This window comes from Semicossyphus pulcher, unplaced genomic scaffold, assembly GCF_022749685.1.
Source record: "Semicossyphus pulcher isolate SPU_LCO1_2020_fin unplaced genomic scaffold, fSemPul1.0.p SCAF_9, whole genome shotgun sequence".
NCBI lineage: Eukaryota > Metazoa > Chordata > Actinopteri > Labriformes > Labridae > Semicossyphus > Semicossyphus pulcher.
In genome coordinates, this window is record NW_027211770.1 from 11,693,134 (window position 1) to 11,714,983 (window position 21,850).

The following is a 21,850-nucleotide window of genomic DNA, read 5'->3' on the forward strand; positions in this document are numbered from 1 at the left end:
CTCCACTCTCCTTCCTTTCTACCTTCACTCGCTGACTTTTTCCATCCCTACATCTGTAATGGACCCACTCTGAATACAGCTCAGTAATGTCTCACGCCCACACCACTGTGAAACATTGTGTTGCATCATATTCAGTTTTCTCTGAGGGGCATATTGCCAGATATGTGCATTGTTTAATGTATGGAACAGCTATAGCTCCATCCATGTTTCTGTGCTACATTTGATGTGTGCCTATCTGTCCGTCTTTTATCTCCGTCTCTCAGAGAAAGATCAATGTGCACAGATACAACAGTAACATACTGACGCACACAGAGCCTCAGTATGCAGTAACGAAAATCGCTTTTGCTGAAAATAGCAGAGGAAACCTGACCTTAGCAAGGTCACTCCGCTTTTACCGGAACTGTGGAAAGAACTGAGCTGTGGTTGAGTGTGTGTGTGTGTGTGTGCGCGGGGGGTCAGTTGAAGCCAATTTTAAAGGCTTTCCAGGAGAGACTCATTGTTTGGAAAGTAGAGAGCTCTGTAGAGACAAAAAAGGGCTACCTATAGACTGCACTCTCAAGCCCGTGAACATGTATGTAAGTATCTAAAGATATCTGAGTGTGTGTTATGTTGACAAGGGCTGCCTTCTACTACTGTAAAGATGTACTTTGTCGACTTATAGTCATCTAGTTCAAGCTAAAAGTCACGGAGTGTCTATGATATTAATTTAATAATTTAGATATACAATATGTGTTTCACTGCATCAGAAATCGGTTTGAGAATCTTAGCAAGTAGCATTGTTAGCACTTTGCGTTACAAAGAATTACAAAACATCTATAATAAGCCTTTAGCGTGCTAACTGTTAGCCACAATGCTCCTCCAATGTGTTGGAACAACCAGCAAGGAGACTGAATGTTTTGTCAATTTAATTCATCATCCCTTCTCTGTCTTTGTCAATGTACCCAGGCTAGCAGGTAGACTATGCTAGCATGGTAAGTACAACCTTTGTTAGCCTACTTTTACCTTTCCACCTTTGGTCCTCTGTATAGTAGTTTGGCTGATTCACTGGGCTTTAGTCTGGCTCTCTAACTACCTTTTGCAGCCTTCACTGTGCTGTGAAGATACTGCTGGTAACATTACATTAACACAATGCTTTATTCAATCAGTGCAGTGAGCCGAGCACACTCACAATGGCTTTCCTTGAACCAGAGCTTGTCTGGACACTATCTGCTGGCTGCTGTAACTTCAACCCATGAAAAGCAAGCACTTCACTGTGTCAGTGTAACATACTTGTTCTTTTCTTTCACTTTTACACAGTAGAGAATAAGTAAGGGATAATGCGAATGAACAGGTTGTTATCCACCTGACAGGTTGTGCAGGACTTGTCTCAACCTGAAAGGTTTTTACCACGGCTTTTTACTTAAGAAATTATTTGGAAATTATTCTCTTTCTGTTTTCCATTTGAAAATAGTCTCTAACACTCATAGTGAGAGCTGCGTCCATAGCAACGGTCTGTTCTTCATAACAACGGTCTGTTATCAAGAAATAATAGACCTTTGAATGCCGTAATGAACCATTCAGAATCAAGTATTGAACACAGCCGTGTAATAATGTGGGTTATTCTCTCCTGAGACACATGCAAAACCTTTCACTTAAAGGGGAAGGCTTTACTATTAACACTATGGAAAGGTTGAACAGACAGCCAAAACAGAATGGACCTAACACGATGGAGGAAACAGTCGGGGCTTGCTGTCTGTGTTGTACCATCACATTTTATTTAACCTCCTTTCTTGGAGTGTAAACGTTACATTAGAGGAATTGTTTGTATATTAGTTATGAGACGAGAGCTCATGGTTCATCAGTGCCCTAAGCTACTGAAATTGCTATGTCACCGTTAGCAAGCTTGTTAAATTGGAGAGAGCTTTTCTTACTCTTCAGAAACTCTTTAGTGAGGGACATGACGTACAATCCTGGGCGTCAAATGCCAGGTGTGTATTGAGGAAGTGACTGATTAGAGCTAGCATGCTCCTGATTAGCTAGCATATCAGTGGTTAGCTTGCAAAGAGGAGCAATATTTGTTGGATTTAATAACATAATAAAAATATAAAATATAAAATTTGGGTTTTACTATAAACTGAATTTATGTTTCTTTACTAATTTTTACTTTATTTTTTTACAGATTGATTAAATTTCAAGGTCAATATGTACATAGCCTACTTTATGTAGTAGGCCTTTAAAGGTTAATAAGTAGGATTTTTCCTTGCAGTTTGTCAACAACACATTCAAACTGGGCCCCTCCTACTGGGCTCTTTATCACCACAAGCTCACTCTCACTCTCTTGTGCGAGAACACACCCAACCTGCCAAGCTAGCACTGACAGTATCGTGGCTACCCTTGCGCTAGCATGCTAAACGCTGGTTACCGTTGTGCTAGCATGCTAACCCCCGGTTCGCTTGTCCTACCCGGTTTGAGGCATCTACCTGTCCAACAGAAAGAAGGCCAACTCTGCATCGCTCTTTCGCCATGTTCGCCGCTCTGAATGGGGCCCAGTTGCTAATTTGAAGCACTCCCACACTCACCTGTACGCTGTGATTGGCTCAGGGAACAACAACAGCGCCCCTCTTGAAAACGTCCTGTGCAAAGCAAAACAACAGAATAGATGCAGAGGGAAGGGTCTCACAAGGGTCTGCACACACACTCACCAACACACAGGCACATAAGTGATTTGTAAAAGTCTATATTTTATTTTTCTATGATCCTACTTAAATCCTACCTATTATACCTTTAAACAGACTAACAGATCTCCTTTACCTGTTGTGAGGTGAGCAAATGATGCTATGTAACTGCATCCCAGCTTCTTGCTTTTGACATTATTTATACAGTGTCTTGAAAAACAGGAATTTAAATTGCTTCCTTCTGGTTTCAGCCTTTTTTGCTGTTCACCGTCTACTCAAATATATGCTCATCAGTTAGCCGGCAGCATTCACATATATGACACCTTGCAGAAATGTTTTGCGGTGTGTTGCTGTTCACATTCTCAGCCGTGCATGAAATCTACAAAAACACGTTGACTGGGTTTGCTTTGTGTGACAGTTTGTGTCGCTGCCTCCGAGCCTTTCTCCCACTGCGAGAGCTGCTCCACTGTACGAAGTGTGTCAACAAAACCAGCTGAGAGGCAGCCTTCAGTCCACACACTCCGACTGCACAGTAATCCTTAAAGGAGAGAGACTCTGAGAAAGGGAGGAGCGAGGGAGAAATATATGTGGGAAGTGGAAGGATAGAGGTGAAAAGAAGTGAGAGATTGAGCGATGGAGGAGTCGAATTTGACAGTGAGCGAGAGGGTGAAGAGAGGAGCAAGCGTGGATGCCAAAGAGAGAAAGAGATTTCAATGTTTCAAAGGATTTCCCTATCACAGTCTCTGACACGTTACACACACAGCTCACTATCGGCCCGACCCTGACAGCTGCACAAATTGGCTGAAAGAGGTTTCCCGGGCAAGGCCTTTGATCAGGTGTGTGTGTCAGCTGGAGAGAGGTTTTGTGTATTTGTGCATACCTGGACGTCTGCGTGCGTTTGTGTGAGTGAAGAAAGGCTGTTTTCTGCTCCAAATCGTGCTAGAATGAGATGAATACACACAGATAAGGCTGACAGTGTGTGCGTGAGTAAATACTGCCTGTCTGTATATTTGTGTGTGTTTTGCAGGTGTGCCAGCATCGCGCTTGTAAGTCATGTGTGCGACGTGTTTAATCTTAACCATTGTAGCTTTTTATTCCTGTAATATGTCTATGATGAGGTCTGTGGTGTTTTGTTTGTGTCTGACACTCACTATGAAACATGTATCCGTGTTATTTTTCAGAGGTGGTCGGTAAACAAAACCTCTGTTAAAAGGCTTGTCTGGAATCGTCCCTCTACACAGTTCAGGCTTTGAAGCAGGGAGGTTTTCATCATGATCACAGACACAACGTGCAATCACACACACACACATCTCAGTACCAGTCGCACACTGCTGGGCGCTGGGCAGCTTCTCCTGTGGAGTTTGATACTTTAGTCAGTGTATCTGTGTTCTTGTTTTCTGCAACTGAAAATTAGTCTTCAGTAAGAATACAGTTCAACAATATGAGACGAAACCTCTTTTTTGTTGCTCCTTACCAATGACCAATGTGTAAAAAGATGGATGACGCGTCTCCATCTGCTCTCATTGAACAAAAGTGAAGCCAAAATACCCCCGAGGCGGGCGCTGCCAACTTGCGCTGGTGACGTTATTTGGAGCCAGAGTCTGCCGAGTAGAGAACGGCGAGTGGAGCCACGGTAACAATGTCCCACCCCTTCATTAACCAAAACACACACTTACTTAACTTGTCTGCGTATTTAACAGCCTCTTGTGTTGGTCTGAAGCAGATATAAGTAACGCCTCCTTTTGCCATTCCTCCTCTACTCTGCTAATCCAGATCTGATCAGCTGCAGGAGCCGTATTTGTCAACAGAGCTGTCAATCATCCTTTTTACAGCATCAAATAACTAATTAAAAATAAGCTTGTCAGAAAAATGAACACGTAAATCAGCATGATAAGAACTAACTATAATGACAGAAACCATGTTTGAGAAACATTTATTTGGCGCGTTTTTTGATTTTATAGTTTGACTCATGTCCCATCTGTTAACATGGAGGAGGCGGGCTTTATGACCTATACTGCAGCCAGTCAGCAGGGGGAGCTAGAGATTGTTTGGCTTCACTTTTAGGGAGCTGTCATGTCTTCCGTATATTTAGGAATTTTTACAGCAACAAATATATCTTTCATCCCAGTTAACTAGAGGTTTTACAGTTCTAATGGGATGTCCATGTTACAGAGCAAACTGCCAGGAATGTTTGCTTGCATGTATATAGTTGATTTGCTGGATGACGTGACAATGTGCAACAGCAAAAGTTGAGGCATGATCAATTTACAATCCTGCGATGTTTTGCCAGTCTTAGTTAAACAAGTGATTCTTCATGAACAGAGAAAACACTTTTTGTTGTCTATGCTAGGTTTTAATTGTGGCTGCAACTAATCTTTTCTTTATATAATAAAATGTAAGAAATAATCACAAGTTCGTACGGCCCAAGATGACATCTTAAATTGACTTTTTTTGTAACTCCAACAGTTAAAAACCAAAAGATTTACAATCTACAATGTACAGTGACATAAAGCAACAGAATGTCTCACAGTTTTGCCAGATAAATGACCTTAATCATTAATTGATTATAAAAATTGTTTGTGATTTATTCCCTATTGGTTGTCTAATACATTAATTAGCAGATTGTGTCTATTCTAGCATGTTCATGCATTACTCACATCTGTTTTATTTATAGCTTGCTGAGAGATATTTCCTCAGTGAACGTGGTATTTGGAGATATTTGGGGGAAAATGACCTCACTGCAAATGTTAGAGATTTTAAGGAGACACGTGGTTGTGGAATCGAATTTGTCACCGCCGTTATGATGAAGTATTACCGAGTGTAGCCTTTTTTATCCCTGTACTTTGTCATGTGTTTCCTGAAGTGTGTGGGCTCATTCTGAGCTGTTAGAGTAAGTCACTAGCCTGTAAATTACACTACTCCACAGGCACCGTCTCCTTTTACTGCTACATGTCTGCTGTGTGTGAGTCCTGTTAGCACAGTCTTTCTCAGCTGTCAGTGTGGTACATGTGTGTGTGTGTGTGTGTGTGTGTCAGGAATTGTCTGCCAGTGGAGGGAAGTACAGGTAATGGATTAATATCAGAGCTGGCTGCGGCTCCACATTGCTGTGTGGTGACAACCTGTCATTATCACAAACACCGGCTCAGACGCACAAGCACACACACGCTCACGAGCATTTGTGTACACACATGAACAAACACCGGCTAAATACAGTATACACCCTAGCACATACACTTCCTGTCTCGCCTGTCTGTCTCTCTGCACTCTCTCTGCCTGTCTCTCTCTCCCTGGTCGTAGTGGCACACAATGAAACTGGCCTGTGATCTTCTCAAACTGCAGCAAAGGTCTTGAACTTGTTCCAATCAGTTCCCTGCAGTGGGGCCGACGCTGACACCAGATTTCTTTGTGGCTGTTTTGCTCCAAACATCAGACAGTGTTTTGAGCGCTGTCGTCACAAGAGCCATCTGCTTGTTTACTTCCTCCAAACTTAACCTAATAGTTTGCCTATAAGGCAGCGGGGCAGGCAGGGGTTGGTTTGCTCTCTGAAACCATCAGATCCAAACACTCATTAATCCTCACAGTGTCGTTCCTCGCTGCCAGAAACGGTCATCTTATGAAGTCATTAAGTCAGCATTGAGCTGTGTAATTGGACAGTGCAGGCTGATAGGAAACGTTTGGGTAAGTTAGGGACGATAAAGGGCCCAGGCACAGACATTGGATGGCCTGGTTTGTGGAGGGATGCTTGACAGAAACTCTTTAAAGAACAGGAAATGTTCCCAAAACAGTGCTGTGAGGTTTAAAGGATAACTGACATGCTTTGAAGTGTGAAGATCGCTGGTATCAAGAGAATGTCATTTGATTTAAGATGATTTCCTCTTCTGTTTTAAAGTCTGCCTGAAATGGAAGTTAAAGCATCACATTTTAAGATTGAGATTCTGTTTAAGTTTCAGTAGCCTGTCAAAACAGCTGATGTGGTGCGCCAGTTAAACGCAGTGGTTAATGTGCATGGGCCATGTAGACGAGATGGGCCATGATTTTCGAATATTCGTAATGTGAATATTATCTCAGGGTGTCAGTGGTGACTTTTGTGTGCCCAGTTAGTGACGAGTTTTCCATCACCCAGCAGTGGTTGGACTGCCAGAGAGGGTAGGTGGAGCTAAGCAGCTGCTTTTTTCCGGTCTCTGCAAGTGTTGCGAGTAAACAGTAATCTACTATGGCTGAACAAACAAAGAAAAGATCGATGACTACAGATACAACTTCAAAAATAAGTGAAAATCCAAAGAAAAAGAAAGCAGATGTAACTTTTACTATGTTTGAATTCTTTTCTTTAAATAAAGCTGTCATTGCCTCGAGACATTTCTGGAATCTATAATATTTAACACTGTAACATCTATAACACAATAACTCACAGCAGGTCCCTCCAGTCACGAAGACTATACTGACCAAATTGTCATTAAAGGCAACTAAAAGTGGTTCCAACTGGGGGCTGTGGCTCAGGAGACAGCGGGTTGTTGACTATTTGGAAGTCAGTAGCTCTAGTCTGCAAGACGAACTGTTCTATAGCCAAATTGCTGAATGAGGGCCTGAGTAACAGCGTTTTTTGCGCAGGCAGCGCCTATTTTCTATTCCAAACCAATCCCTCCCTCACCGACCAATCAAAAACAAGAAGGAGCGGGACTTGCGATATTAACTGTGTCAACAACAATGGCGGAGGATAAGCTTTCGTTTTTTCAAGAGTACAATTTCCAGCTGCTGCTAACGCCAGGACACGACTCCTTTCCAACATTTCCATGGTTTCATTGTCACATTTTCATAAAAGTGATGAGTAAGCATACAGAGCAATTTTAAACAGACTTAACGATCACTACCGTGGGAAGCAGAAGTGCCGCCAGACAACTTTTGTAACCTAGCAACAGTAAGTGCCAGTGAGAAGCGCTCTGAAATTGAGGTCGTGAGGCAAAAAAATGGAGTTTGTGGACCCAGGCCCGAAATGTGTTCCGTCCTAAATGTCAGTGTGAATGTAGCAGAATGTGTTTGTGAATGAATGATTGCTGACATGTTGCGTAAAACACTTAGTGGTTGGGAGAGTAGAAAGCTGACAAATGAGTGAAGTCCATTTAGCCGCTAAGCTGCAGCACAGCCTGTTATTGTCATTATACAAGCTCCTGTAATGAAAGTTGGAACCTTGATCATAATGAGCTCCACTAATTACACATATCCTGCTTCCTTGATTTAATGTGCTTCCTGTTGAATCATGATATTGGTGTGGGGCCTTGATGCAGGAAGAAATTATTCAAATGGATGTGAGCATGGTGGAAAGATCGTGTTGTTTGACAGGGAGGAACTTAAAATAGCTTTTTTTTCACATCATAATATTCAAGACTCAGAAAATGGCAAAAAATGTTTTATTCATGTTGTGACCTTAAGTGACCTTTATCCTTTCCTTTTCCCCTCTCTATCTCTGCAGCAGTCCTATGCTCCTCCCCCTCCGCCCATGGCTCCGCCCAGCCCCGGCACCACTGGAGGAGGAGGAGGAGGAGGAGGTGGAGGTGGAGGAGGAGGTCATGGAGGAGGGCTAGTGGAGCAGCTTAGTAAGACCAACCTGTACATCAGAGGCCTGCCGCCTGCCACGACTGACCAGGACCTCATCAAACTCTGCCAGCCGTAAGTCTTAATCTGTTCCTCCTTACGTCTCCCCGCTCTGCAGATGCATCCTTCAGTGCGGCTGAGCTGCGTTCACAGCAGCGCCGTTCACTGCAGCTCCGTTCAGCTCAGCTTGTTGTAATTAGTTTTGCGAGACTCCAACAGCAGCTCATAATGAGTATCAACAGTTTGCTCTTGACCTCTGCGCTCCTCCTCTGTGCTTCCTCAGAGGAAAAAACACAACCCAGCTGGGCCTAACCCATCCGCTCCAGTCTGTACGGGGTCATCTATACACACACGCTGCACAGGGACAAACACGCCCCTCTGCCCATCAGCAAACCTGTTAATCTTGAACAAATATCCCTTTTAAAAGGCTATTGAAATACTTTTGTCATTCCTCTAATTCTATGAGTATATTAGTGAAATTAAGCTGAATAGAAATGTGATTGCATTGTGGTTAAAGCTATCAAGGGAAACCTTCAGAGTTTGAAATGACATGAATTGGCAATCCTCTGAACATTTTGATAAAAGCTTAATTAAAACATCGGTATGGGAGCTGATGAAGGCATTTACTTTTTATAAACCAGCAGCTGTGATATGCGTGAACACAATCTGATCTGGTGTTCATTTTAACCCACTGTGAATCCATTCTCATGACGCAGTTTGTTTTGTTTACTGTTTAAACACTCTAAACACTGAGATTGAAAGTTAATTCTGAACCTTAGACACAGCATTTGGCAGTCTCATCAGTAGCTGTTACAGAGCTTTCTAAAACCCTATCATAGAGGATACAAACAGGATGTGAGGTATTTCTATGTTAGGATTATAAAATAGAACTTTTAAAGAGGGGGTGTTATGCTGTGTCACATTTTAAGACATATATATCATGTTACAATGTTGGATTTGCAGACTAAACATGGGTGAAGTTTCAAATCTGTAGGTAAAAGTATGTTGGAGTAATCCCCAGGCTTCTCAGCTCAGTCTGCAGGCACAGTTTTTTTCTACACACTGCACTTTGTGACGTCATAAAGTGCAGCCTCAGCAGGCTTCAGAGAGCTGGCCAATCAGAAGAAAGTGGGCTTGTAGGGGGCGGGGTTTCTTAAAGGGACAGAGCTGACTGAGTCGTTTCAGGGAGAGGCTGGATGAGGGCCTGCACAGAGCACCAGAAAAAGTTTGTTTTACTGTAAGTTATGCTAAGCTACTCCACAGGTATCAGTGAAATATGAAGCTTGTAACTAGCATAATCCCCCCCCCTTAGAGAAAACCAAAGGCAGATTAAAATTTTCCTCAAGGTCTTTTAAAACATGTTACCGCACTGGATTGACTTAATTTATGTGAGACAATTTAATACAACCAATACCTTGCATTTAATGACTCGGATAGAAATAGCAGGCAACAATACTTGTTTGTGACCTTGCTATAACCCTTCTGTCCACCCAGAAGCTTGTCAACTATACCTGTTGTGTATTGAAAGCTTCAATGATGACTCAAAACGGGTGTCGTTCAAACAAAGGAAAGGGTTAAACAACACAGACCTGTACACCGACATATTGATTTCATAACTTTAAAACTAGCGACAACAACTGTTATTGCCTTGGACTTCAAAATAAAAGCACAGAGCACATAATACCAAATAACAAATAACAAATTATTTAACTCATATTACTGTAAATAATAACATGTAACATTACAGTAACACATGCATTTTGTAAAACTATTAATGTTAATGCTGCATTTCAGCTCACGTGCTGAATGACACTCGACCCTCAGAGCAATATAGTTGAGTGTATTTGTTCTTCTAGATGATGTATAGGTATCACTATATGATGTGCTTATCCTGGCTATTCTTTTACTGTTATAAGTTCAGCTGTATAGCACCTTTTATCCTTTGTGCTATAAGTTTTATTCCCAATAGTCCCGGCGTGGACAAACAGTCAACACAGACTGTGAAGCATAAGACAAAGCATCTCTCCCAGACAGGATCTTGTTTGCCTTCAGCTGTTAGCTGATCTTATCGAGTGTAACAGGAGAATGATATATTGACCTTAATATTCTGCAGGTAAGGGCTTTAAATGATCTCATAAACACTTCTAACTGATCTAATTGATTTTGGAATAAAGAAAAAGGCAGAAGATAATAAAATGTGAAGACTGTAACACACACTCTCTCACTCTCTCTCACTCTCTCACACACACACTCTCACCATACCTTGCCCTTCTGCGTGTCAGCTGCAGTTCAAGCCTGTTGTATTTCAGCTCAGCCCTGGAGGCGTTCTGGAAAAACAGGGTGAAAAATGGGGGCCAATAAAAGTTTCATTAGACGCCCCGTCAGTGTGCCAAGTGCCCAGTAACATTTAGGAAAGGTCAGCGGGGGAGGGGTGTGTGTGTGTGTGCTGTTGGGCAGCAGGCTTAGCCTTGGGTTTCCAACTCTCTCCGGCTTTGGGAAATAGACTGAGTGGCAGTTTCCTGTCACACAGTGACACGACGTGCACGCGCACGAACAGGCATTTCATTCATGCACACAGTTACAATGAATAACGAAAGGACAGTCCCTTGACACTCACACACACTCACACACGCACACACTCTTTCAGATCAATGTCATCCTCTTCCTCATTGTTACCAAGCGTGGCTTTTTTTTTGTGTGCCCAGCCGCCCACCAGCTCCATCCTCTCCCTTCCCTTTCTGTCATGCTCCTCATTTCCTCTCTCCCTCCCCCCTTCCTCCCCCTCTCTCTGTCTCTGTGCCAGTTCTCAGAGTGTCAGTGAAAAGTGCTGTTGTCAGCTGACATTTCCAATCACTCCCCCGGTCGCCCAAACTATGGACACACTTTTAACGTCTGGGGACAGAGCCGAACGTGAGCGGAATGTAAAGCCCAGCACAAGGGCAATTTCTCTCCAGCTCGCTCGCCCGCCTTCACTCACACTAGTTGTTGCTCTCTTCCTCTCTCACATCTATCTATCTATCTATCTATCTATCTATCTATCTACTGCTTAAGTAATACTGCTTCAACCCTTTTCTTGAGTAGGAGCCTTAATATTTTGGTTTGGTGTCCATTTTTTCCACCGGTACATATCTCTTAGACTGACACACTGGTACACTCACTCTCAAAGACTGTTTCCTTTATGTGACATCCTCTTTAAGGACTTCTCAATTTCTTTGGCAGATTACTTGAAACATTTTTAAAGAAGTCAGCTCCATGTAGCAAAACACTTTAGATTGCTCACCAAACTCACCAGAAACCTTAAATTCTTGTGTCACAGAAGCTTTTGTGTCGGTGAATAAGTCATTGAGTCCTTCTTCAAAATGTCTGGATAATTTGTTAGAATTTAAACTCTCTCTCTCTGGAAATGTTTGACATCTCTGGTTTTGCAGCTCAGCTTGTTATTGTCATTGATACATGAAGATGGACTATTCTGTTTGTGATAAACTTAATGAAAGAATCGTAACATTTTTGAGAGTAAAACTTTTTTAACCTGAGAAGAAACAGAACCTATTTTGATCACGAAGACACAAAGAACAAATGATTATTTAAATTTGAGGGCAATCTTTCTTAATTTGTTAAAACAAGGAATGAGAAATGTTTTCTTGGGTTGTGCACAAGCAAGAAATTGTTATTGTTTTGACAGCATCAATTGACATTCAAGTACTGGGCCCAAAGCAACTGATGAAAACTGTTATTATGTTTAACGTACCACATCATTATTGATCTGTTCTACGTTTGTGTGTACATATGAGTTTAACCAGGGGTGTGTCCAGGAGGGTCACCCAGGGTGGCATGGGGGCCGCTCCTTTAGGTTTAACCCTAACGCCCCTCTGATTGGCCACCCCAGGTGCCACCCCAAAAATAACCACCAAAATCTGCAACCTAACTATGATTGGCTATTTTCCCTGTCGAAGGCGGGACTTATGTTCAGACCAACTTTTTGGGCTTTGTACCAACAGGTCGCTCGTAGCTTTTGTGGCATAAAACATTGAAGATTTATACGTTTCCACTCTGTTGGGATATGTTTAAATGTTTAAGTCGATATGATTAGTGGAGATAGAAATGGTAAATAAATGCTACTTCATCCCACCGGGGGCAGATCCAGACTTTTTTGACCATTATTTTGGCATTAAATATGTGTCCACACACACACACACACACACAAATGAATAGCATTTATCTAACCCTTCCTTCTAAGCTTAATTCTTTAAGGACTCATAAAGAAGATGTATGGCCAGAGTAACAATTTAAAGTACTAAAGGACGTGTGCCACATTGAAATGGAAAGAGGCTGTTGCAACACAGCCCAAATAGTGTACACAAGTCCCGCCTCTGACAAGGCAAATAGCCAATCCTTGTTTAGGATTTTGGAGTGGCAAGTGGGGTATCCACCCCTGCATCCCTCCCCTTCAGACGTAGGTGCTCCCTTTTGGCCAAAATGTGGACACGCCCCTGAGTGCAACACCATGTTTGCCCTCCAGACGAGACATGCATCGTTCTCCCCTTTTGAACTTTTACTGAGTTGCTCTTTTCAAGACCCGGCTTTTGGGGTCAGTAGTTCTTGTAGCAAACACTCTGGTGTTGTCACTCGTAATTTCACTGCAATTATATTGATAAAAAGATATTTAGGATCTTCTATGGAGAGGGCATCTAGCTCTCTGAAGAGTTATGGGCCAGGGATGTAGTGGAGATTACACTCATCTAAACCCAATTTACCCACCATTGTATCTGAAATAGAGTAATACTCAGCTATTTGGTCTGACATAAATCTTTATGGCAAAAGTTCACACTCTCCCCCAAACTGTAGTGTCATCAGATGAGAGGAAAATAAGGATGAAACAGGAAAAGAACCTCATACGACCGTAAACTTGTGGTTATAAAGCAGCCTACTCCTGAGTCTCCTACCAAACCAGGTTGATTGACTGAAGCTTCATGGAAGGCCCTCCTGGCAGATAAACTTAATGCCTCAGTAACATCGAGCCGTCTTCTGAATTCACAGCACACTTCCTTTTCATCATGGGAACACTCCAAGACTTCATCTCTTTAAAGCGCCTGAACATCTACATACGGAGAATGAATTCAAAGGCTTCTGAGGCACGGCACTCTCTCGGTCCTCCCTCTGTGTTTGTCTCAGTCTGACTGTCAGATGCAGGAAAATGAGGGACATGCCAGAGACAAGAGAGCTGCATTGGATCCCCAATTAGGAGATACCACACACAGAGACCAACCTGCCTATTCGCTCGTGGATATACGCCCACACATACGCTCAGACAGAACACACACAGCTTTTAAATGTGCACCTATACATTATGTATATTTTCTCACGGATATCCTGGAGAGTTGTGTGACATCAAACGTCTAGCATCCGTTGGCTGAAGGTGTTCCTCAAGGAGATGAAACTCCCTGCCTGATGCAGAAGAGCCCTTTGAGGACTGTCAATAACACTTCACACACACAGCCAGGGTGCTCACAGATTTGTCAAACCAGCAAAAACTGGGTGCACAAGTTTAGATATTGACATTTCTCCTTAAATCTTGACAGGTGGAAAATACTGTCAATTTCACGGTCTCGCTTTTCTTTGTGAAACACTTTTGTTGTTGGAAAAAGGAAACAAAAGTTTGGTTTTGGCAAAAACTCTAAAGCGTTTCTCTGTGTTGAAGAAGGCACGTAACAGGTTTGTCATAGTGAAAGCCAGTCTGTCAGCTGAACCCACCATCACCCCCAACCCACTGATGCTGTGGAAAGAGCCATCCTCTGGCTTCTTCAGTGTTGTGGGGCTTTGTAGCGTTTCAGTGAAGCCTGGAAAATAGAGAATTTTAGGTTAGCAAGATACTGGAGAGTACTTTATGATATAAAAACAACTTTTCTGACCAAATGCAGGTACTTCTGCAGGTTAGGAGGAAGCTACCAGGCAGAATGTGTGAATATGAAGGATTAAAATCCAACACTTTAATACAAACAAACAGGAAGTATGAATGTATTCTCTTTGCAGACAAACTCAGTGTGGCCTTTCCAAGGGGACAAGTGGTCGATCACTACACCCAAGTATTATAAGAATATACATACAACAATAGGAGCTTCATGAGAGTCAGATGATGAACCAAATATGATTTTCATCTCAAGAGCCTTATTATCACTCAACTCAACCACTTTGATCACGGCATGTTGGTGCAGCCCGGGGTCGTCTCAGTGACTTAACAAAGAAACCAGGGCTTTATCATCAGAATACTTTAGAACATACTGATTTGGCGTATCTGAACGACAGTCATCTCAAGTAAAAACTGAACTCACGCAACCCTGGGGAGCACCAGCATCGGTCGTGATGGCAGATGAGAGGGTTTTATCAACCTGGACTCTGTTGGTGAGAAAAGAGGCAAACCAGAGAATCAACGACCGTATTGGTCCGAATAAAAGTTTTATTTCCTCTTGACATACATCTAAAAAAGTGGGATCATCTTACATTCGGGGTTAACAACATTACACGGCGCCACTTACTGTAAAGCGAGTGTACCTCTCATGACTGAGGCCAGCCGTCACTCACAACTACAGTGCCAGTGGGATGAAAGATGGCAAGATCATCCAGAACAAATCGCTTAAAAGTAGACGAAGTTAACCACCAACTGAAGGCGGACTTATGATAATCGTTGTCACAGAGTGTAATGTCCAAAAATGGCGAGCCCAAAAAGATCACGGTCCACCGCGTAGTGCCCCGTTCTCCTGTGCTCTCAGCGGGCTTAGCCTGGGAGCCCCCCAGGACTGGACCTGCTCACCCCGGCCCGGAAAACGGTTCCAGCGAACCGCTGCGTCTTATAATATGCTAACAGTTTGTCCTAACAGATGTTAACAGAGAAAATGGTACCGTGGTCTTCAAAGCGGCAGCTTCCAAGAGATTGACAGAGAGTGTTACTGAAAAGGTGTGCCCCTTACCAGAGCCGTCATCCCGCTGTTTCAAGACTGCTCTGTAAATAGACCTCACTTCAATGGTTTATTGGATTTTTTTGAAAGGTATTTGGTCTTCAAGTCTTTAAGAAAATGAGTCTTGAAAAATGGGGAGTTGGGGGGTGGTCGTCTTATAATCAGGGTCATCTTATATTCGGACTAATTCAGTATTTAGTTCCTGTTGGATCATTTTGGTCACCAAAATGTTTGTTTTTATTGTGTTTAATGCTGATGAAAAATCTGGACAGCGTGCACCACCATCTGTGTTGGGTTTGTCTAAATGTTTGTAAATGATATAAACCAGAGTGACAGAGTAACAACAGCATCTTCTGTACCACATCCCCTGTTGGATATATACCAGTGTTCTTGAGCTCAGTTATACACTCGGGCAGCCTTGTTTCCTGTCTTTGAATTGGGTTTTAACGTGGCGTCACCTGGATGGGACTTACATTGTTATAAGTATCAATGTAGCAGACTTTGGATAAACCAATGAAATCCATCACATACAGTGAACGAGCATCCCTATATTCATATTTCAGGGAACGCTTTCCCAGCCTTCGCTGTAGTTTAGCTCACTTTGTCAAGCGTGTTGGAAAGTCGCTCCAACGCTGCTTCACACTTTACTCCCATTATGGACCCTTTAGTCATCCCGAACATCCAATAGAAACAAATGACATACTCCGATCTCATTCAGTGACTGTTTCTTTGGAATGAGGACGTGCTAACCCCTGCCATCTGGCTCTCCCTGGTCCTTTGTGGGTATGTTATAAGTATTTGAGTAGTTTTTATGAGCGTCTCATGTGTCACTGCCGTCGGGTCAAGTGCGGGTCGGCTTTATTTCAAACCGCTCTCTGCTGCTGGAATCAATGAAAAAGGCTTCCAGTTGGGACAGAACAGGACACTCTGCACTTTGTTCAACCTCCTTACTTCATCATCTGATCTATTATCAATACTTTGTTCCATTTCGGCAGCACAATAGCGGATTGTTGTGGCTATCTGGAGGAAATGGAATTTTAGCAGTGATCAAGTCCAGAGTGAGACACATTTTGGATGGCGTTGTGTTGTTGTAATTTCAAGGCCATGCCGTCATCTGTCCTCTCTACTTGTCTTTCAGTCCAACTTAATTGTGCAACTAAAGAAGACGCAGGTGGATTTACGCTTCACACACATTGATCTGATGGTGACACAAACACAGCACGCATTAAACACACTCTGTATTTGTTTTCCACTTTGTAAAAACAGGCATCTGTGCACATATTTTTCAAGACTCATACTGTGTCGATCCAGGTAGCGCTCTCTCTCTCTCCTTCTTTCTTTCTCACAAACAAAAACGAACAAACAGTCTGGAAATGTTTCACTTTTCTGCCGGGAAAAACAACCTGCCAAAACATCGACGGTGCATGAGATCTTTGTCATGAATTCGTACACACACAAGCACGCAATCGCAAGGAATCACACCCACACAAAGTATGTGCGCGCGTCAGATGAGTCCAGGCACACACACACACACACAGTAGGTGTTTACACGCACACACTCCAAGTTTGAATCACACAGAGGCAGAAGTCAACAAAGAGCCGGGTATTGCCAGATGGTGTGTGTAATGTGTGTGATTACAGCTTTGGTGTTTTTTTGATCGTGATGTTGCCTCGCGTGTGTGTCCGCATGTGTGTTTGCCTCTGCGTGTGTGTGTGTGTGTGGGCGATTAGTCCTGCCTTGTTTTTGTCAGTGTTTTCGACGTCTGCGATGGTTGGATTGCTCCCCAAACTGCGGGCCAAAGACCTTGTTTACCACCAGCCGTGACTTAGTAAAAAAGAAAACACCCGGCAAACATTTGATTTGATTCCCGATCACCGCGTCTGTAAATACCCATAAAATATCTTAAATCGCAGGAAGATGTGTTAAAATTGAGCATTAAGCAAAAGCAGTGATTTTCTCTCTGCACCAATTTGGAGATCATAAGCTGCTCAGCTGTCGTGTTATGTGTGATAGCAGCCTTTAAAAGCCTTTTTTTTTATGTCTTTCTTTCTAAAGTCTCCTGTCCCAATAGAGTTTGATGTGCGGCTGTCAGGCGGGCGAGGCTCTCCTCTCTTCTGCTCGCTGACAGAAGCAGTTGGCTGACAGAGACTCTCCTGATGGTGACAGCTAAATGATCTCTTCTTTATTAAACACCTCTTACTATCTCTCGATCGCTCCCTGACTACCGCGCTTCCTCCTCGCCTTCAGTGTCTCTTTTTATCTTTTGACTGACTGCTCTCCCTCTCCTCGTCTATTCTTCATTCCTCCGAGTCCCCCCTCCCCTTCTCTCCCTTCACGTTTTTCACCCTCTCCGCTCGTATCTTTCCCTCGTTCTTTATCGCTCCCGTCTCCCTCCTTGTTGTCTCACGTTTTTTTTTCCCCCTTAAAGGGAAGAGTGTGTATGCTTCCATCCCTCACCTGTGGCCATCAGCCAGTCTGCTAGCCAGCTTGTCATTCTGTCAATCTGTTTGATAGTCACTCAGCCAGCCAGTCAGTCACTGTGCAGCAGTGTTAAAACATTAATTAAAAAGTCTCATCCATAGATCCAGGCAGCGATCCAGGCTGATCTCAGCCATCCAACATTTCTGTGGGAGTCTTTCTCTCCCTCTCCTCTCTGTCCTTATTTCTCATCTCAGCTTCTTTCTCACTTTCCTGTCTGTTTCTCGCTCCTCTCTTCCCAGAAAGATGGAAAGACCAGGCTGATAAAAACATTATTAAGTTCTTCTGGGAGCTGTAGTATAGAAATGGAAAGGAGGTGGAAAATAAGGATAGACAAAGAGCAAGGCAGAGGTGTCAAACCTAACAGAGAGTAAGGCAACGAATCGGACAGGAGAGGCGTTGGCAGAGGGAGCAGGTAGAAAGAGGAGTGGAGGTTTTCTGTCTCTTTTATGAGCCTTACAAGCTGGACGGGGTGCCATACAGATGTCTGCTTATTATCATCATATGAGACAGGGCTCTCTGAGGCCTGTGGGGGGGATTGGAAATGGATAAGGACAGAGTGGAGGATTGAGTTATCATCAGACTTTGTTCTGTTTTGTGTGCTAATTTTATTATTATTGGATTTATCCTCTTAAAAACATTATTACAATAAGTTGCACCTGAAGAAAGCTAGTGCACCAACACTGCACAGCTACTGTAACAATCGCAACAAGCTTCTGTTAACAGAAATGCTTTTAAGTACCCTAAAATTCACTCTATAAGACGCAGTTTTAATATGTTTTTTCCATCTAAAAAGTGGGCTGCGACAAATATACCAGTATAAAATACAGAGAGAGGTATTTTATTGTGTTCCGGTGTTTTACCCAGATGATGGCGCTATAATCTAGCTAAAGCTTCATCACGGACATGCGCCGTCATGATCGCCAGTGCAGCCGCCACCCTCACAACAATCAACGTTAGCGTAGGCTGAGCTCAACTACGGCACCGGTAGCGAGCAGGATAGCTAACTCGACATGGTGAAAACAGATTGTAGGCTGTAATTTTTGAGTGTTTTGAGTGTGTTTCAAATGAAAATAAATTGAAATAGTGTTGAAATAACTTGTGTACACGTTTTTATTGAATAATAGCTGTAGAAAACGATTTCTTTCTGGGATACACTCAAAAATAGACAGCCGTCTTATAATCAGGATTTTACAGTATATTCAACATTTCAACAGTTGAACATTTTATCATGCAAAAACACAGATTCACCTGATGGTGCTGGATTTAATGTTAATTGTAAAGTTAATCCAAAAGGCAACTGGACTTGGTTGAAGTTCTTGAAGACGCTTCACCTCTCATCTGAAAGGCTTCTGCAGTTCTAAACTGACTGGTGGACGGAGCCAGGAATATAGGCCTCTGTAGGTTGTGAAGCTTCTCAGTCATCCAGGTCATGGTCATTCTAAACTTAATCCAAAAAGTCCAGTTGCCTTTTGGATTAATCTTACAATGACCATGACCTGGAAAACCTTCATAGACATTCAATGTTAATGTTGCAAGAAGTAATCCTGAGGTGAAAATGACTGTCGATGCAGTGGTTGTTGAGACATCTCTCTCAAATGTACAAATGTGATCTTCACTTGTGGAGCTAGATGAAAAGTCAGGGCATCACCAAAGTAAGAAAGATCCATCCCCTGGGGTTAAAACATATAGATACAATATTTGGTAAATAGACTGTACTTATATAGTTCTAGTCTTGCGACGACTCAAAGCTGCTTTTACACTGCATGTCACATTCACCAATTCACACACACTGATGGCAGAGGCTGCTACATAAAGTGCCCAACTGTCACACATTGGACACTTTGACATGTAGCCTGTCTTTGGCTGGAAATTGAACCACCAACCTTCCGATTGAAAGACGACCGACTCTCCACTGAGCCACAGCTGCCCATGTATTTCATTGTAATCCATCCATAAGTTGTTAAACCTTTCAGACAAAAAGTGGACAGAACATCCGACTGACCCGACCGCCATCGCCACCCTAGGGTCATGCAGCATGCAGCGTGGCTAGAAACATGTCTGCATTGGATTTAAAGAACCGATATGTTGATAATAACTGATTCAAAGGCTGATCAGAATGTTATTGTGCTTTTTACAGGTATGGGAAGATTGTATCAACTAAGGCCATCCTGGACAAGAACACCAATCAGTGTAAAGGTGAGTGACAATCCTTTTGACTCTGTACAGCGTGGTGAATAACAAGTGGCCCAATACTTCACACACTTTTGGAGAACATCAGTTAACAGTTAATGAAACAGGCGGACCAATCAGTGCACAATGGGGAGTGTTTTTTGTTTTTGTCTTTCCTTTCATCTTATATTTTTCTTGGATTCTAAATTAATCAATGCCCACATCTTTTTACAATATGCTGAAATCTCTTTCAAGACACAGCGTGACGTCAAAGTAGAACAAATTACTTCAACTTGTGCGAGCCATCTGATGTGCTGTTGCACAAAGTCCATGTGTTTGCCTGAGAAATATGTGTTATGTGGTGAGGCTCACTGATTTAACACAGCAGTATTGGCTGCCATTACAAGCATCACATCCTTTAATCTATCTAAATGATGCGTTACTCGAATACCTTTATTTTGCTTAAGCTCTCTGTGAAGATGACGTCAGGATTGCACCCTAATGACACTTCGAGTAAAGCAGCTTTTGAAAGCAACATGTCGGCATTGTTGTCATCGGCCAAATCCAAACAGAGAGCGCTATACGACGGCCACAATGTGTTTCAAATAGTCTCTGTGGTGAATGAGACGCACTCGAGTGTCTCGCGATGAGGGTCTGCTTGATTGTTGGAGTGGCCGGAACAAAGCACTAATCAATGTGATTGTAGTCGTCTGCTTTTGAAGAGGCGAGCAAGAGCATGTGTTCTGCATGATTGCTACTCATCTGCCGAGGCCGCGCTCGAAGGTACGCTGACATGCTTTAGGACAACAGCACACACGCCCTGTAATCAGCCTATCAGGTTCAATCGCACGAGGGCAGAGAAAGTCGGTCTGATTGACGCTTATGTCCGAGATCTTAATGCAAATGCTAAGACTTCTTCTGCCGTGATTACCTGGGATGGAGTATCTTGAGTAAATGATTCCTGCCTGTCAGATCATCACTCAGGGAACATCAAACCTCTTGAATCTCATTTACTTCTTTTTTCTTGCTTCTTTCCATTAGGCCGGTCCAATAAATCTCACAAATGTTTATCCTGCCAGTACCTGCTTTGGCATCACAGAATCAAACACAGCTAAAGCCCCGAAAGCAGATTAACATGCTTATCCTGACATCGTTACAGCAGAACGGAAGAGCGGCAAGAAAACTCAATAAACCCAGTGATAATTATTATCAGTTATTCCTCCGTTTTCTCAACTCATTACATTTTTCATTGGTGTTGGGAGTTTTAAAAACCTGATTAAATACAGCCTCAGTGCTCCAGTTCATGATTATGTTTGTAAATTATGGCTTCATGCTTTTTTTTATGAATAATTCACAAATGGAAAATGACATCTGTTTTATTTAAAATCACATCGTGGCCATTTTCATCCAGTGCTTACAAATCAATCAAAACCATCTTTAAACTGCTAAAGTGGTGATACTGTATAATTTTCTTCTTGTTAACAAATCTCATGAAGATAAATTGATCATACTCGGCATGGCTCTGTCTAAAGCCTGGTTTATCATTTTGCACTCTGCCATCGAGCGCCCTCAATTCCATAAATGAGCCGCACTGTTTAACACATGTTCCTTTGTAACTGTGAATTCGGGCCTTGTGATGTATTTTACACTCGTTCCAAATAGTTCTTCTGCCATTAAAGGAATAGTTCGGGGGTTTTTTTCAAGTGGGGCTGTATGAGGCACTTATCAATAGTAAGTGTGGTACGTACAGTAGATCAGTGGTTCTCAACTGGTCTAGCCTCAGGACCCATCAGCACCTCCTTAAGGACAAATCGTAACCTAAATGTTTCAACCACTCAAATGTATTTAATAAAAAATGGTCCAGTTTGGACCTGAGATGGAACCAAACATCACAGTATGTCAACATCACAAAACACAACGGTATAATTGTCGAGTAAAATGACCAGCAGGTGGCAGATATATAAATATTCTCTCTACAATTCGTTCAATGAACAGCCTTTTAC

General features: G+C 42.6%; 1 protein-coding gene across 3 annotated transcripts in view; it reads left to right on the forward strand.

Moving 5' to 3' along the window:
• LOC138583777 (RNA-binding motif, single-stranded-interacting protein 3-like) overlaps positions 1 to 21,850 on the forward strand; it is a 149,606-nt gene that overhangs the window by 35,550 nt on the left and 92,206 nt on the right. For 2 of the 3 annotated variants that reach the window (XM_069655766.1, XM_069655767.1), the window contains exons 2-3: positions 8,125 to 8,318; positions 19,816 to 19,874. In XM_069655766.1, coding sequence (XP_069511867.1) covers positions 8,125 to 8,318; positions 19,816 to 19,874 — 253 coding nt within the window. Of the gene's footprint in view, positions 1 to 8,121; positions 8,319 to 19,815; positions 19,875 to 21,850 lie in introns of all 3 variants that reach the window. The other variant, XM_069655765.1, reaches the window with a different exon arrangement.